A 16104-nucleotide genomic window follows, 5' to 3' on the forward strand; every position below is an offset into this window, starting at 1 on the left:
CATCTCTAGCCAATGAGTCAGTATTGGACATTTATCTGTTTTCCAGCACTGAAATGTGCAAAAGTCCTGTGGGTATCCTGACAACTGACTTGTCTGAGGACCAACTCTTTCCCTAAGACTGACTTTAAAGAATTGTACGTGTGACACCAGTGAAAACTGGAATAGCTAGCTCAGGTTGATTTGCATCCTTCCATCGTAGGGAGTTGTACAGAAAGAGATTTCGTTCACACTTCCCAAATGTTAAAGGCACTCACTGAAATGCCAGAGCCCAAAATACATCAAGCATATATACCATCCATCCGTCCACAAGCATGTACGCATATACATATGTGTGTGTATTTGTACCAAATGTACCTAGTGACTTTATGCAAAGGCAAAGTCTAATTTAGGGCAATGATTTGGATCAATCTGGTGATTGATGGCTTGTTTTCCAATTTTTCTCTTTTAGGAAAAACTGTTGAGACAATTTCTTCAGGATCATAGCGAGGTCCTCATAGACATTAAATTCAAAGGATACCATGATGACAGGCACGAATGGGAATAGCTCTGAAGCAACAGCCTTCAGTCAAGTTGCAATGTAATTTTTGCATTAAAATTTGTTGTCTTTCTTAAACTAATGTAGCTTGAAATAATGACAACCGAATTAAGTTTTTTGTTTTCCTCTAGTCACTGTAGGCATAATCTAGTAAATATCTCTAAGTATGTTTCACTGCCAAATTCTGCAAGCTTCTTTTCAAGTCATTTGTTTGAATACATTTGATATACTGGATGTGTAAACCCTGAGCAAGTCACTTAGTGACAAGCTCAGTGTTCTAGGCATTTCTCTAATATTGTAAGTTGCTAAGAAGGTACTGACCTGCATTGGTAGAGGGAATTTCCTCTCTGGGAGTTCCTTACACCACTGAAATCACAGGTCCAAACCCTGTACCTGTTCCTTTCAGTATTTTAATAAGAATTACAGTTCACAGTGGATAGAGCACTGGCTCTGTAGTGGAGTTCAAATCCGGCCTCAAACACATAACACTCACTAGCTGTGTGACTCTGGGCAAGTCACTTAACCACAATTGCCCTTATCAAAAAAAAAAAAGAATTACAGTTCAGTAAATATTGCAGTTTCCATTTAGACAAACAGATATTTGGTGAAAGAGAGATAGTATATGTGAACAGTATCCCTCTGTTATTGATAACAATTACTGTTAGGTTATTAATTAGTAATTAGCTGATTAATAGTTATTAGTTACTATTATTAGCTACTATAATTTGTTAATAACAAACAGTAAAATAGCAAAGCACTCTACCACTGTTATTGATAACAATTATTATAAGAGTTGTTAATTATTTTTTTTGTTTGTTTGTTTTTTTAGGCAGTTGGGGTTAAGTGACTTGCCCAAGGTCACACAGCTAGTAAGTGTCAAGTTTTTGATCTGAGGCCAGATTTGAACTTAGGTACTCCTGACTTCAGGGCCAGTGCTCTACCCACTGCGCCACCTAGCTGCCCCAAGAGTTGTTAATTAGCAATTGACTAATTAACAGTTATTATTAGTTGCTATTATTAGCTGCTATAATTTGTTAATAACAGTAATTAGTTAGTGATAGCAATAACTACTTAAATTTTTATAGCACTTTGCAGTTAACATTTTTCTACATATTATCTCATTGTCACCAAATCATTACCTATCATTACAGTGGGTTGCCTTAACAATAACAGCCCACTTTAATATTATCTAATAATAATTACCACCTTAAAAATTCTTTACTAAAGCAATAATGTATGTAAAGAACATTCTGATGTACATCCTTCATTCTTCCACTAGGGTGCAGAGTTACATTTTCGTAAGAAGCCACAGTGTTTTTTCTGCAGTGTGTAGGGTCACTGGATTTGGAGTCGGGAAACCTGGACTTGAATACCATCTTTGCTATTTACCACCTCTGTGACCTTCAGCAAGTCACCAAAGCCTACAAGTCCTCAGTTTCTTCTTCTGTAAAATTAGGGGGTTCAAACTAGTGGTCCATAAGATCCCTTCTAACTTTATAAATCCCTGCTATAACAAAGCAGAATCTGAGATACAAACCATTACTGTATGAACTCCCTTCATCCTTCACTTCCCTCTTCCTCTCATTCCCTGCTGCCCATTCCAGCGGTCCATAGCCAATATCCTGGCATCCAAAGAGCCTGGTGACAGTATAGCTTCCTGGCCCATCCCCTCCACTTCAGAATCTTCTTGCAACATAGATAAATCTAGCATGGTATTAGTGACTCATAGAGTAAGGATTCCCACCCTCCCTCCCCCCAAAAAATAGGCAGTCATTTTTTAAAAAATAATTCGCTTTCTTGCAATTTTACTATGTGGTTTAAAAAGACATAAGCTTTATATATTTGTTTTGTTTTGTTTTAGAGTAGTGAAAATATGTCTGACCAGTCTTCTTGGAGTCAGAACTATGTGACCCTAAGGATGTCATTTAACCTCTAAGCTCCAGCTTCCTCATCTATACAATAAAAGCCAAACCTGTACTTCTGACAAGTTAGAGCCCTTGTAAGCTTTATATCAGTGACATGATCTGACATCAGAAATTAGGTTAAAAAAAAGAGAAAGAAAAAAACTTTTTTTCATTGCATATAATGAGCTCTGTGATTCAGAGTAGATTTAATTTTCCAAAGCAAATTGAAATTGTCTTCCGATTTATTTGAAGATAATTATGGAAGTCCAATTGATAGGAGCTTTGCACTTTGATATCAACTAAAACATTTCTTATTAAATGTCCTTATTCAACCCAGTTATACTCCATTTTTGCACTTCTGTGGGGGTAGTAGCCTTGAGTCTTTCATCTGGCTTTATTCAAATTCTTTTTCGTGGCTTTGAGACTCTTATGAAGTATTTTGGGAGTGAGCATATGTCCAGCTTCATAATTTTATAAAATATAGTTAGTTCTTTGAAGGCTCACTTTTTTCCTCCTTTTTTTGAGACTGAGTCTTCCCTATCTCATCCAGGCTAGAAATGCAATAGCCATGTATGGACCTGACATCACTACTGGTCAGCACAGGAGCTTTGACCTGCTCTGTTTCTGACCTGGACCATTTTGCCTTCTCTTTAGACAGTCCCTCAATCCTGGGGGCTTGCCATATTGGTGTCTGAATTATTGTGGACACTCAGTCTTCTTCAGCCTTCTCTATATGAGGGCAGGTGATCCACCAGCCCCAGCCAGTAGTAGGGATTACAGGCATGCACCAACTTTCTATAATGGAATAATTATTTTCCCTGTTTCTTGTGAAGTACTCTCATTTAAAATGAATACTTTGTGCCTTCAAAGTCCTTACGTTCATGGGCATTTTTGCATTATGCCATACTTTAAGTGGAGATCTTATTTATTTTGCTCCAACTAGCAATCAGTCTACTTTTTAATGACATTTGATGACATTGAAATATTTCTTTTTAATTCCTAAACTCAATTAAAGCCAGTTCTTCCAGTTAGTTCTCATTAAACCTGTATAAATCATAACTTGTTAAAATTTGATTCAATCCTAAAGTCCTGACATTTTAATTATTTTAAAGAGAAATTTAAAATATAGCCCTGGAAATCTATGGATTCTGAAGTATGACCACATTATTGAAACTAGTTGCAAGTGTCTCCTGATGGTCTAAGGACTGACTGAGTCTAAGAATGTGAATTAACAGTTAACTCAAAGGTATGCCTGTTTGGTCTCTAGGCTGATCTGCAAGTGTTAATTTATTTTTTCCTAGGGACCCTGCATTTCAGATGATAACGGTTACCAAGGAAATAGGCTTAGGCCTGAATATCGTGGGAGGAATTAACCGCAATGAAGGGCCCTTGGTATATATTCAGGAAATAATTGCTGGAGGAGACTGCCATAAGGTAACAGTATAACAGAAAAAATAATAATCTGTGTTCATTTTCTTTTCATCAATTAGTAATATTAACTGAGTATCTTCTGTGTTTAGAGGACTGTATTAGGCACTGTTCAAGATACAAGGTAATTAGAAGTTGCAATCCTGCCCTGATGCTGTTTTTAGTCTAATGTATAGAGGAGGCTTGCTTCACAAAGCTCATAAATTCTTTGTTCTTGTAACATGAGAAAGTGACACCTTGAACAATAGACCAACATTTTGTCCACAGTTATTTCTGAGTAATCACCATACCATAGGTTAGGCCTGACACAGTTTGGTTTGACATTTCAAGTTCAAGATTGCACTGAAATGAGACACTTGTAGAATCTTTAGCAGTTAACAATAGAAATTTTACTTAACTGTTGCATGGAAAAATACTCAACAGGGTTATAGCTCTTGGCTCAGATAATCTCTCCCTCCCAACCTTATACCTTCACCCCCAAAACACACCTGGTCACCTGGGCAGGATGAGTTAAGTTGCTGGCCATGGGATATTCATCAGATCTGAAAGATATTAACTCCAAATGACCTGGATTCTTTTATATCCTTGGGCCACCAGGACAGGGCTTGAACTTAGATATAATCCCCTCTCTCTACCTCTCCCCTTCCAGTTCCTTGACTTTTAGGGAAAGAATTAGCCTTGACCAGTTTCATGGTGGGAATCCCTGGTTGATATATTTGTTCCTCCTACAACCAGGATTTTCTAAAAGAAGATAGCGTTTGCATTGGTTGATTTTGACATCCTTTTGGGATATAACATTTGTTTAGCTAACAATTTAATTGCTTTATCATCTCGGTCTTGTTTCCTGGGAGAAAGGAAAACTCACCAACCTAAGTTTCCAAAAGAGTAGCTATGATTACTATTATTTTGCAGCTGCTCAGTTTCCCAATCATCTTTGAAGTATTCCCACCCATCATGTCCAAAGCAGAGTATCGTCTACGGTGATGAGCCCTGAATTGGGAGTCAGGGAGGCCTCTGTGAAAGGCTTAAATTGGCCACTAACTAGCAGTATAAATTTTATTAAGTCATAACTTCTCTGCACTTCTATTTGCTCTTAGAGAATTATACCAGAGCATTCTGAAGGCCTATACCAGCTCTTAGATTCATGGTGCAATTTGGTCTGTTGGTGGTGGGAATTTGAGTGTGTGTGTGTGTGTGTGTGTGTGTGTGTGTGTGTGCTGTTGCTCCTTTAGATTCTTAATCTAGTGGTATTTTATTTTAAACACACACACACACACACACACACACACACACACGCGCGCACGCGTGCGCGCACAGAGTTCATAGGTAAATAGAATACCAGAAATAAGCTACTGTTATTACCAGATGGCATCCTCATAGTGAAGTTTGCAATCTGGGGACTAGAGTATGTGTCCCCTATTTAATTTCAAGCTGGGATAATTGTTTTTTGAGTTTTCACTCTAGATAAAAATCAGTCTTTGAATCTACTTGATACAGTTATAGTTGCTAAACCAAAGAAATGGATAAGTGATGACATTTTACTGCTAAAAAGCATGTCAGGTTGCATGTTCCTTTAGATACAACTAAAATAATCTTTCAGATGGAATAGTAAATTTGTGGTTGTGGTGATACGTGCCTTGTTTGCTTCTGCTGATCACAAGATATCTTCAGTATGAATAACTAGGTGAGCTTTTGGCACATTTTCAAATCTGTCAGCAAAACAATTTTGGTCCCAATTAATGGATACCAGACAACTTGTTAAAAAAAAAACCAAATATGCATCTATAACTGCTCTGTGAAGTTTGATCTTGATGGCAAATAACAAATATGAAGCTAGGAGTAATGTATGTCCCAACAAGTAGGCTTGCATTCTTTTTTCATTGACCTTATTTTAAAATGTCTCCCAACCCTTTTAATGCCAGTTCATTTTAGCAGAGAATAGATTAAAATTAGTAGTCAGTTCAAAAACATTACATAATTTAAGTATTACTAATTTTAGAAAATAACTTTTTTTCCTGTTACTTCTTCATCTCTTCAAATTATCTAAAAGATACCTAAAAATTTCCTAAGAGGTCATTCAAAATAAACTTTATCAAATTTCCTTAAATTCTGCTGGGCTTCCTTTTTTTCTTATAATTATTTTTTCATTAGAGTAATGATAACCCTCTTGGGGTAGAGGAGGCTGTTATTACTATATAACACCGCCTATTATTACTACATTTTTTCTATGGTTTCTTTCTTCAGACCTATCAACTTGGTGAGGGGGAGGGGAACAATTACAGCATTTACCACTAGAGAGCAGCAAAAAGTTATCAATGTTGTTTGTTGCAGGCCTAGCCAGACAGAAGAAAATTGCTAAAACAAAACTAGGTTGGGGAGAAATGGGAGATAAAAGAGGAGAGAAGAAACCGAGAATACATTGTTAAGGAGAGCAAATCATTCTTCTAGATCACCGATTCTCACCCTTGTTGAATTTGAGGACACTTTTTGAACACCAAAAGATTTTTCAAGTGCCACTAGATAATAGTTGTAGTTAGTACCCTTTGATTAAAAAAATAAATCACTGAAGAATTTCAGAGCTGGGGAGCTCAGAGGTCATCTAGTCTGATGCATACCTGAACAAGGATCTTCTCTATCACATACATGACAAGTGGTCATCTAACCTTTGATTAAAGATGACCAAAAGCTACCAAGTATTGAGTAACAACTCCCGATAAATTGTATGTATTATAATTTTAAAAACATAGCACATATATTTTATGCATTATTAATATTTTTATTTGCAAAAGTAGAAAGGTTGTATTTCATTCTCAGAGACTAAAAAACAGATTTTCCATCTTATACACAAATGAAGCATCAATAACATAAAGCCGTAGGCATAAAATCCATTGTTGATTCATGCTATATTTTTGTTGAAGCTGAAAAAAGAGCAAAATGGCAATTCTTGATGTGCATGGGGGTTCTTGGATCCTTTGCAGTTAACTCTTCAAGGCACCCCCAAAAGGGTCTTTGGCCCACAGGTTGAAAACCACTATTTATTACATTGGCTGCCTTACAGTACTTTGCTGTCATATGAGTGAGCACTTTCTTTTCTTCTTTGAGTGGAACTTCAGAATTAACGTAGGCACTCAGTAAACACTTGATGAATTCATTGAATGGTCTTGACAATAAATATCTTCTCTTAGGGAGTTGATGAAATCATTAAAAGAAAAGTGAATAGGAAAAGATGGCCCAGAACAGAGCCTTGGACTATGATATAGGTGATGAGTTAGCAAAGGAAAGTGAGGAGTTTTTAGCCAAGTAGGAGGAGAACCAAGAGAGTAGAGTCATGAAAGTCCAGAAAAGAGAGTGTCCAGGAGGAGAGAGTTGTCACAGGCCAGATGCTTCAGAGGTGTCAGGATGGATGATGACTGAAAAGACGATGAAATGTGACCAAAAAAAGGAAAAAGGTTTGTTTCAGTGTGATCAGGGTAAAGCAAGGATGTCCATTATCACCACCATTTCATATAGTACTCTAAAAGTATAGCAATAAGAAAAGAAAAAGAGAGGCAGGTAGATGGCACAATGGATAGAGCTCTGGCCTTGGAGTTAGGAGGACCTGAGTTCAAATCCGACCTTAGACACTTGACACTTAACTAGTTGTGTGACCCAGGGCAAGTCACTTGACCCCAATTGCCTCACCAAAAAGCAAAAACAAAGAAAAAGAAATTGAGGAAATAAGGATAGGTAAAGAGGAAATCAAATGCTTACTTTTTGCAGATGTTGTGGTTTACTTAGAGAACTCTAGAAAATCAAATAAAAACTTAATTAAAACACTAACTTCAACGAAGTTGCTACTTATAAATTAAGTAGAAAAGAAATTCCATTTAAAGTAACTGCAGAAAACATAAAATACTTAGAAATCTACCTGCCAAGACACAGGCAGGATCTATATGAATATAACTAAAGGGCACTCTACAGAAATAAAGACAAACCTAAATAATTGGAAAGGTATTAATTGCTTGTAGGTAGGCTGGCCAACTTAATAAAAATAACAACTCTACCTTACTTAATTTACTTATTCATTGCCCCATGAACCAAAGGATTACTTTATGGAGCTAGAAAGAAATAATAATGAAATTCGTCTGGAGGAGCAAGTAGTCAAGCATCTCAAGGGAAACTAATGGAAAAAAAAAACTAGAAAGGAAAGAGACCCAGCAATACTAGATCTCAGTCTATACCACAAAGCAGTAATCATCAAAAATATATTTTGCTGGCTAAGAAATTGAGTTTGATTAGTGGAACAGATGAATTATAAAATATAGAGAAGCAAATAAACAGTATGCTAGGGTTAGTAAAAGACTCTAGCAACTGGGGTAAAAACTTAACTACTTAGCAAAAACTACTGGGAAAATTAGAAAGTAGTTTGGTAGAAACTAGGTATAGACCAGTGTTTCATACCTTATACCAAGATACAGTGTGTACACGACTTAAAGGTAAAGGGTGACATTATAAACAGATTCGAGAAGCAAGGAAGAAATTACCATTCAGATTTATATGTGGCACAATATGGACCAAACAAGAGATAGAGAGGCTCATGGAAGATAAAATGTACAATTTTGATTATGTAAATTTTTTAAAAGTTTCTTATGGGAGCTAAATGGAGCTAAAATTTGAAAGATAATTGGAGGGGGCTTTGCAGCAGATTTCTGTAGTAAAGGTCTCATTTCTAAGACATAAAGAACTCGTTCAAATTTGTAGAATAAGTGTCATTCCCCAATTGATAAATAGTCAAAAGGTATAAACAGGCAGTTTTCAAAGGAAGCAATTCAAGCTATGGATAGCCATATGAAACAGTGAACTAGTTGGCAAATTAATTGACAGATGATTTACTCTCCTTGGGCCTTTTCTGTTTTGCTTTCTCCCTTCACCTGTCATATGAGAGGTTACTACTGGCTCACCCCTAGAATTGTTTTCAGTTCCAAGAGTCTGTGAGGAAATTATTATTTAACCTTGCTTAAACTGATTCAGGAGGCACTTTTAGGCTATTACTGTACTTCAGGGGCATTATTTTGAAGTCAGTTGTCATGGACAGTTGTTGTGTAGGAGGGCTACTTCATGGGGAACATTGCTTGATGCAATTCCCCTGCATTTAAAAAAAAAAACAACAACTATGCTTGTGTGTCTTCATGCACAAATCACAAGCACGCAGAGGTCCGTGTGCAGAAATTCATTATGTAAATAGGTCCATGTTGTTGATCTGAACTAAGAAAATTCTAACTAGAACCAAGCCCATTTCAAAGTACAGAAGTTAAAGAAGAACCTTAATTTGGGGCTTTAAACATTATAATTGATATTTAAATTAATTATCTTTAAAATTAATTAAATTTTAATTAAATTAATAATACATTAAATAACACCATATTATTAAATTTAATTAATTTATTATTCAGTTTTAAAATAGGTTCTTTTAATCTAAAGTTCTAAAATACTTTTATTGGGTTAAAAAGTTTAGAAATGATTAAGTTATTTTCCTAAAGACACTTATTAAATTAGCACACAGTGAATTTAAAAACAGTGCAATAAATTTTTGAAAACTGGTTGAATGAGCATAGGTGATGATTACATGCTATGCAATAATTTTGATCAGATAGATCATTCCTTAATCCCTCCCTGATTAAAGTGATCTCTTTAACCTCTAATTTTGATTGAGCACTTTGTATCTTCTCTTTTCAAATTATACTTACTTGGGTATATTATGTATGCCCTCCTATAGTTACTATAAGGCAGGGATTGTGTCCTTTTTTGTCTTGATACCCTCAGACATCCAACTTAAAGACTTGCTCCTGGTAGGCATTTAATAAGAAACATTTACTGAATGGATGGATGTTGAAATAGGCTTCATCAGAATACTCTGCCTCATTTTTAATGAATCGTTAAGGTAAAATGTATTTGTTACAGCCTGTACTCAGAAACTTTTCCATTGTAGATGCATACAAATCTTAACGGCCAGTGGTTACTGTTGAACACCACTCTTTCCTGGTTTTACTCCTACCTATCTGATTGTTCCTTCTCTGTTTCCTTTGCTGGATCCTCATCCAGATCACTCCCTCTAATCGTAGATGTCCCTAAAGGTTCTGCCTTGGGTCCTCTTCTCTTCTCCTATACTACTTCACTTGGTGATCTTTGGGGTGTATGGGGTGTTCAGGGAGGACTACCATCTCTGGTGTGAGGGCTTGCTGAGCTATTTTCAGGGCTCATCCACTTTTTGGTGTCTACCTTTCACCCAGCTCTCACCTGTGTCTCTAAGATGCTGTAGCATGTGCATCGGCCATACCAGATAGCAGATGGGCTAAAAACCAGGTTGAGAGTAACGGACAGCCCTCAGACCCACCAGTGAATGAGGGATGTCTACTCCAAGCATGTGAAGAATGGATGGATGAGAACAATTTGTTCCACTGGCCATGAAGGCAGTGTTGTGAAGGACTTGGAGCTTGGTCAGACATGGAAGACACCAAGGTCATCCACTGCATCCCAGGCCATCACCTGTCATCTTGACTTTTATCATGTCACTGGACTTTAATGGCTCTGGAAGAGAGAGTGAGGCTGACTGCTTTATGCAACTCTGCCTCACTTAAAGCCAGTTCATGCACAAGTCAAGACATCACCCTGTGATGTCATTGGTCGTCTTTGAAAAAGGACTAACAAGGGGCAGCTAGGTGGCGCAGTGGATAGAGCACTGGCTGTGAAGTCAGGAGGACCTGAGTTCAAATCTGGCCTCAGACCAAATACTTGACACTAGCAGCGTGACCCTGGGCAAGTCACTTAACCCCAATTGCCTTAAAAAAAAAAAGACTAACAATAGGAGCAGCTAGGTGGCACAGTGGATAGAGCATCAGCCCTGGAGTCAGGAGGACCTGAGTTCAAATGCAGCCTCAGACACATAATACTTTCTAGCTGTGTGACTCTGGGCAAGTCACTTAACCCCAATTGCCTCATCCAAAAAAAAAAAAAGGACTAACAACAAGAACTTGGTGAGCTCATCAATTCCCATGGATTTAGTTCACCTCTCTATGCTGCTCCAGTCTCTCTGCTCACCTCCAGTCTTGCATCTTCAGCTACCCTTCAGACATCTTGAACTGGATATCCAGTAGATACCTCAAGCTAAACATGTACAAAACAGAACTTAGTATCTTTCTCCCTAAATCCTTTCTGTCACCCTCCTCACCCCCCCCCACTTTTGCCATCTACCTTCCCTGTTACTATCAAGGTCAACTCCACCCTCCTAATCCCTCAGGATCACAACCTCAGCATCAGCATTGACTCCTTACTCTGCCTCACCTCTTTAGAATAGCGAGGCCCTCATCACCTCATACCTGGACTATTGCAATAGCCTGCTGGTGGGCTAGCCTGCCTCAATTCCTTTCCCCACTCCAGTCAATGAAGGAGCTAAGTGGCACAATGGATAGAGCACTGGGCTTGAAGTTAGGATAATCCTGTTTTCAAATCATGCCTTAGACACTTAGTAGCTGTGCGACCCTGAGCAAGTCACTTTACCTCTGTTTGCTTTAGTTTCTTCAACTGTAAAATGGAGATGATAATAGCACCTACATCTCAGGGTGGTTGTGAGGCTCAAACGAGGTATATATTTGTAAAGCACTTATCACAGTGCCTGGCACGTGGCAGGTGCTATATGAATGCTAGCTATTGTTGTTTTCCGTCTTCTATTCAGCCAATAGTAAAGTGCAGGTCTGACTGGGTCTGCCCTCAATCAGTAAACTCTACTGGCTCCCTGTAACCTCCAGGAGCAAATACAAAATGCTTTATTTCACATTTAAAGCCCTTCATAACTTAGCCCACTCCTACTTTTCCAGTTTTCTTAAACTTATTCCCTGATGCTACTCTTTGATCCATTAACACCAGCTTCCTTGCTGTTCCCCAAAAAAGACGCTTCACTTCTATATTGTTTGCTTTATATGTACATATTTGCATGTTGTCTCTGCCATTAGACCATAAAGCTCCTTGAGGTCAGGGGGTTTTACTTCTTTTGTTTCCTTTTTGTATCACCATCATTTAGCACAGTGTAATAGTAGGAACTTGGTAAACATTGAGTGATTGATTGATTGCTATCAAGATAAGCAAGTCATTTATAGGCATGTTCTCAAATGAGTTCAATTTATATTGTTTTCCTTTTGTTGATTTTCTGCTTTAATTTGGATCTATGATTTTCTTGGTTTGAAGACCTCTTTGTGAAGACACATCCTTTCCTAATGCAGATCACTGGATATCCTTCATCCAGTGGTCTTAAAGTGTTGCTCGGATTACCAAAGGATGAAGTGACTTGGCAGGGTCACAAAGCCAGGAAAGGCAGGCAGAACACAGAAGTCTTCTTAACCCTGAGAATGGCTTTCTATCCACTATGCCCTATTGCTGATTTCCTTTATATACTCATGGATATACCAGTGTGTATACATGCACATACCCCTCTACCAGTGTAGATACAGATATTGAGCAGCAATTCATAGCTTTAGAGAGTGCCTAGACCACAGAGGTTAAATGATTTTTCCAGGATCACATAGCCATTATGTGTCATAATCAAGACTTGAGCCAAGGTCTTCCCTGACTCTTAGGTCAAATATCTATCCACTATACCGTACTAGCACAGCTACATGGTACAAGCGATAGAGCACCCCAGCTTAGAGTCAGGAAGACCTGAGTTCCAATCCAGCCTCAGACACTTACTAGCTATGCGACCCTAGACAAGTTACTTAACCTTATTTGCCTCAGTTTCCTTATCTGTCAAAGGATCTAGAGAAGGAAATGCCAAACTGCTCCAGTATCTCTGCCCAGAAAACCCTGAAGTGTCAAACTCACTTGAAACAGCTCAACAACAACAAAAGCATGCCACAGCTCCGCTCGTGTGTCTCTATATTTGTATTTAAGTATAAATAATTTAAAAATAAAGGTTTTAATAGAAACAATGTAAAATATCACTTACAAGCACTTAGTCCTGATTAATACTTATTTACATTGAAATGAATAATGCATAAAATGTTTTGTAGTCAGTTCTTTCTAGTCCCTATCAGGATTCCAGTCTTACTTTCACATTTGTCTGTTCATCTCACTTATATGATTGTTGTTAGTGTGTACTCCATCCTGCTAGTTTGCTTTTTTTGCTTTGAATTCAGCATTCGATACGTATTTTATACTGTTCTTATGGAAAAGAGAATTCTATAGACCAAAACAACACAGTTAAATGAATCAGGCAGTAGTTTAGACTCAACAGTAATCATGTCAACTGGGCAGGAAGTATCTAATGGAATCTTCTAGGATCTATACTTAGTCTTATGGTGTTTAATGGTTTGGTTTTGTTGGGTTTTGTTTTTTTGTTTTGTTTTGTTTGTTTTCATTTCTGGTGGGGTTTTTTTATGGCTAGGCAATGGGGTTAAATGACTTGCCCAGGGTCACACAGCTAGTAAGTGTTAAGTGCCTGAGGCTGAATTTGAACTCAGGTCCTTCTGACTCTAGGGCCGGTGCTCCATCCATTGCACTGCCTAGCTGCCCTTGTGTTTAATGTTTTTTTTCAGTGACATGAATGAAGTAATAGAAGGCAAGCTTATCTGATTTGCTGGTAACACCGAGCAGAGAGGGATAGCTAACATGCTGGTCAGCAGAGTCAAGAGCTAAAAAGATCTTGACAGATTAGTGCATTGGGTTGAATCTAATTGAATGAAATTTCATGGGGATAAATAGAAAGTCTTAAATTTGGATCCCCAAAATCAATTTCACAAGCTCCAAATGAGGAGGAGGCATTGTTAGAAAGCTATTTATCCTAGAAAGAAATGGGGATTTTAGTGGACTGTGAGCTCAGTATGAGTTAGTGGCATGAGGCAGTAGCCCACAACAGCTAAGGCGCTTTTGGACTAAGGAAGGCAGCTACATGGTATGGTGGATAGACTGCTGAGTCTGGAGTCAGGAAAACCTGAGTTCCAATCCAGCCTCACACAAGCACTCGCTGTATGACTCTGGGCAGATCACTCAAACCTGTTTGCCTCATCTTCCTCATCTATAAAATGAGCTGGAGAAAGAAATGGCAAACCACTCCACTCTCTTTGCCAAGAAAACCCTAAATGGGGTCATGAAGAGTCACACATGACTGAAACGACTGTACAACAACAGAAATAAATGAGGCATAGCTTTTAGGAATTAGAAGGTGATTGTCCTTTTACCCTCTTAGAACTCATTTGGTATATTATGCTCAGTTCATTGTGTCAAAGTTTGGGAAGAATATTGGTATTTGAAGATTGTCCAGAGGATGACAGCCACGTTGATGAAGAGCACTGAGCCTCTCATATGAGAATGGGTTGAAGTAGGAGTTTTTTGCTTTTTTGGTTTTTTGTTTTTTGAAGTAGGAGTTTTTAATCTTATTTGTGTGTCAGGAATCCCTTTGGTGGTATGGTAAAGCCTGTGAACACCTTCTCAGAGTAATATTTTTAAACATATAAAATACATAGGATTACAGAGGTAACTGATTATATTGAATTATATTATACTGAAATACAGTTCCCAAAATGATAAAAAAAAAAAAAGTTCACAGATTCTAGGTTAAAAGCCTCCTGGGAGGCAGGAATTATGAATGTTTAGCCTGGAGGGGAGAGGACAGTCAGGAGAGAGATGATGCCTGTGTTCAAGTATGTAGAGGACCAATGTGTGGATAAAGGATTAGATTTACCCTTTTTGAACCTCAGAGTCTAAGAGCAGGGCCATAGAAGTTGCAACAAAGGGCAAATTTAGACTTTATGTCAGGAAAGTCTTCTAACAATTAGAGGTATCCAAAACTAGAACGGACTGACTCATGGTCGCCCCCTTACTTGTGGTCTTCAAGCAGAGTTTGGATTACTGCTTGGTGGGAGTGGCAGAACAGTGATTCATTTCTGGCTATTGGGTTAAGCTACATGGCTACTAGGATTCCACGACCCCTCTATCAGCCTCCAACCCTCCTCTGGCCATCCTTTTTGTGCAGTTCTGGAATGAATGATGGTGCTTCTGCATCTTCTGATTTCTTTATTATTGATCTCTCTAGAGCCATTTTCTCATTTTTCTGGAATATCTTTTGGAGAGCTTGGCTCCTTTATGATCTTTCACATTACTGTCTTTCCTGGAATTCTCCAAAGTCTTTTAAAGATACAATAACATTATTTTTAGTCTTTGTGGGAGAAGCTATTGGTGTTACAGTTCATCGATGAAATCACAAGTCCATCAAAGTACTTAGTGATTTGTGCTTTTTTGACAATAGTCATATAACAAGTACACTGCTTGTTTTTATGGACATCAAAATAACCATGGATTTGCCAGCATATGCTTAATACTTTAACGGTCCATAAATTTATCAATGTGGTCACTCTTTCCACTGACCATATTAAAACCCATCTAAAACTTAGTAGATAGTCTTTTAAAGTGGTCTTGCTTGATGGGAAAAATGTATCATACTGTGGTCAGTCTAGACATGCACCTTTGACTGGTCCTTCAACAACCAACATTATATCACCAAGCTCAAACTTAAAGCTTTGTCCTATTTGTAGAATCTGCCAAGGCTTATTTTCCACTCCCACGCCTTTTAAAACCCAGAGTCAACTCCATGCCATAATGAGATATCAAAAGCGAGCTTAGTGGATGTTACTAGACTTTATTCAGACATAATTCCATTTTCACCATCTTCAAATATACAGGGTGTTCCCAAAGTCTTAGTGTGGTTTTAAGCTATTGAAGTTGTCATCACCATCATCATCATCATCACTGTCATTATTTAATAGCTATTAGACTTTTAAAGCTTAAAACTGTGGTAAGATTTTGGGGACATCCCATATTACTCAATTCAATTTAATTGTCATATATATTTTTAAAAAGCAGGGGTAGGGGAGGAGGCTATGTAACATAGTAAATAGAGTTCAAATCCCATTTCCTACACTAGCTGTGACCATGGGCAAATCACTTTATCCTCCCTGAATCTCAGGCAATGCTTAAAGAGTATGAGGCATGGGGGGGTGGGGGGGGAGGTACAATCTGCAAGATTGGAGGGAAGCCCTATACTGAAAGTCTCCATATTTTGGAAATCACTGGGTCATTAATATATTGACCTAGCAAAAAAACCTGTGGGGTAACTTTGATCCTGCAGAACAGCAGGCTTTTTTTTTTAGGTTTTTTAAAATGACATTTTTAAAGACTCCACTTCAAAAGTTACAGTCACTGCTCCAAGGA

The 16104-nt window shown here is 37.9% G+C and overlaps 1 protein-coding gene across 1 annotated transcript in view; it reads left to right on the top strand.

Annotated features, from left to right (window-relative positions):
- Nucleotides 1–16104, top strand: part of STXBP4 (syntaxin binding protein 4) — a 223629-nt gene that overhangs the window by 27578 nt on the left and 179947 nt on the right. The window contains 2 exon segments of the mRNA XM_020991942.2: nt 449–577; nt 3741–3873. Of these exon segments, the coding sequence (XP_020847601.1) occupies nt 519–577; nt 3741–3873 (192 nt within the window). The 5' untranslated portion in view covers nt 449–518.

This window comes from Phascolarctos cinereus, unplaced genomic scaffold, assembly GCF_003287225.1.
Source record: "Phascolarctos cinereus isolate Bilbo 61053 unplaced genomic scaffold, phaCin_HiC Scaffold_5;HRSCAF=322, whole genome shotgun sequence".
Lineage (NCBI taxonomy): Eukaryota > Metazoa > Chordata > Mammalia > Diprotodontia > Phascolarctidae > Phascolarctos > Phascolarctos cinereus.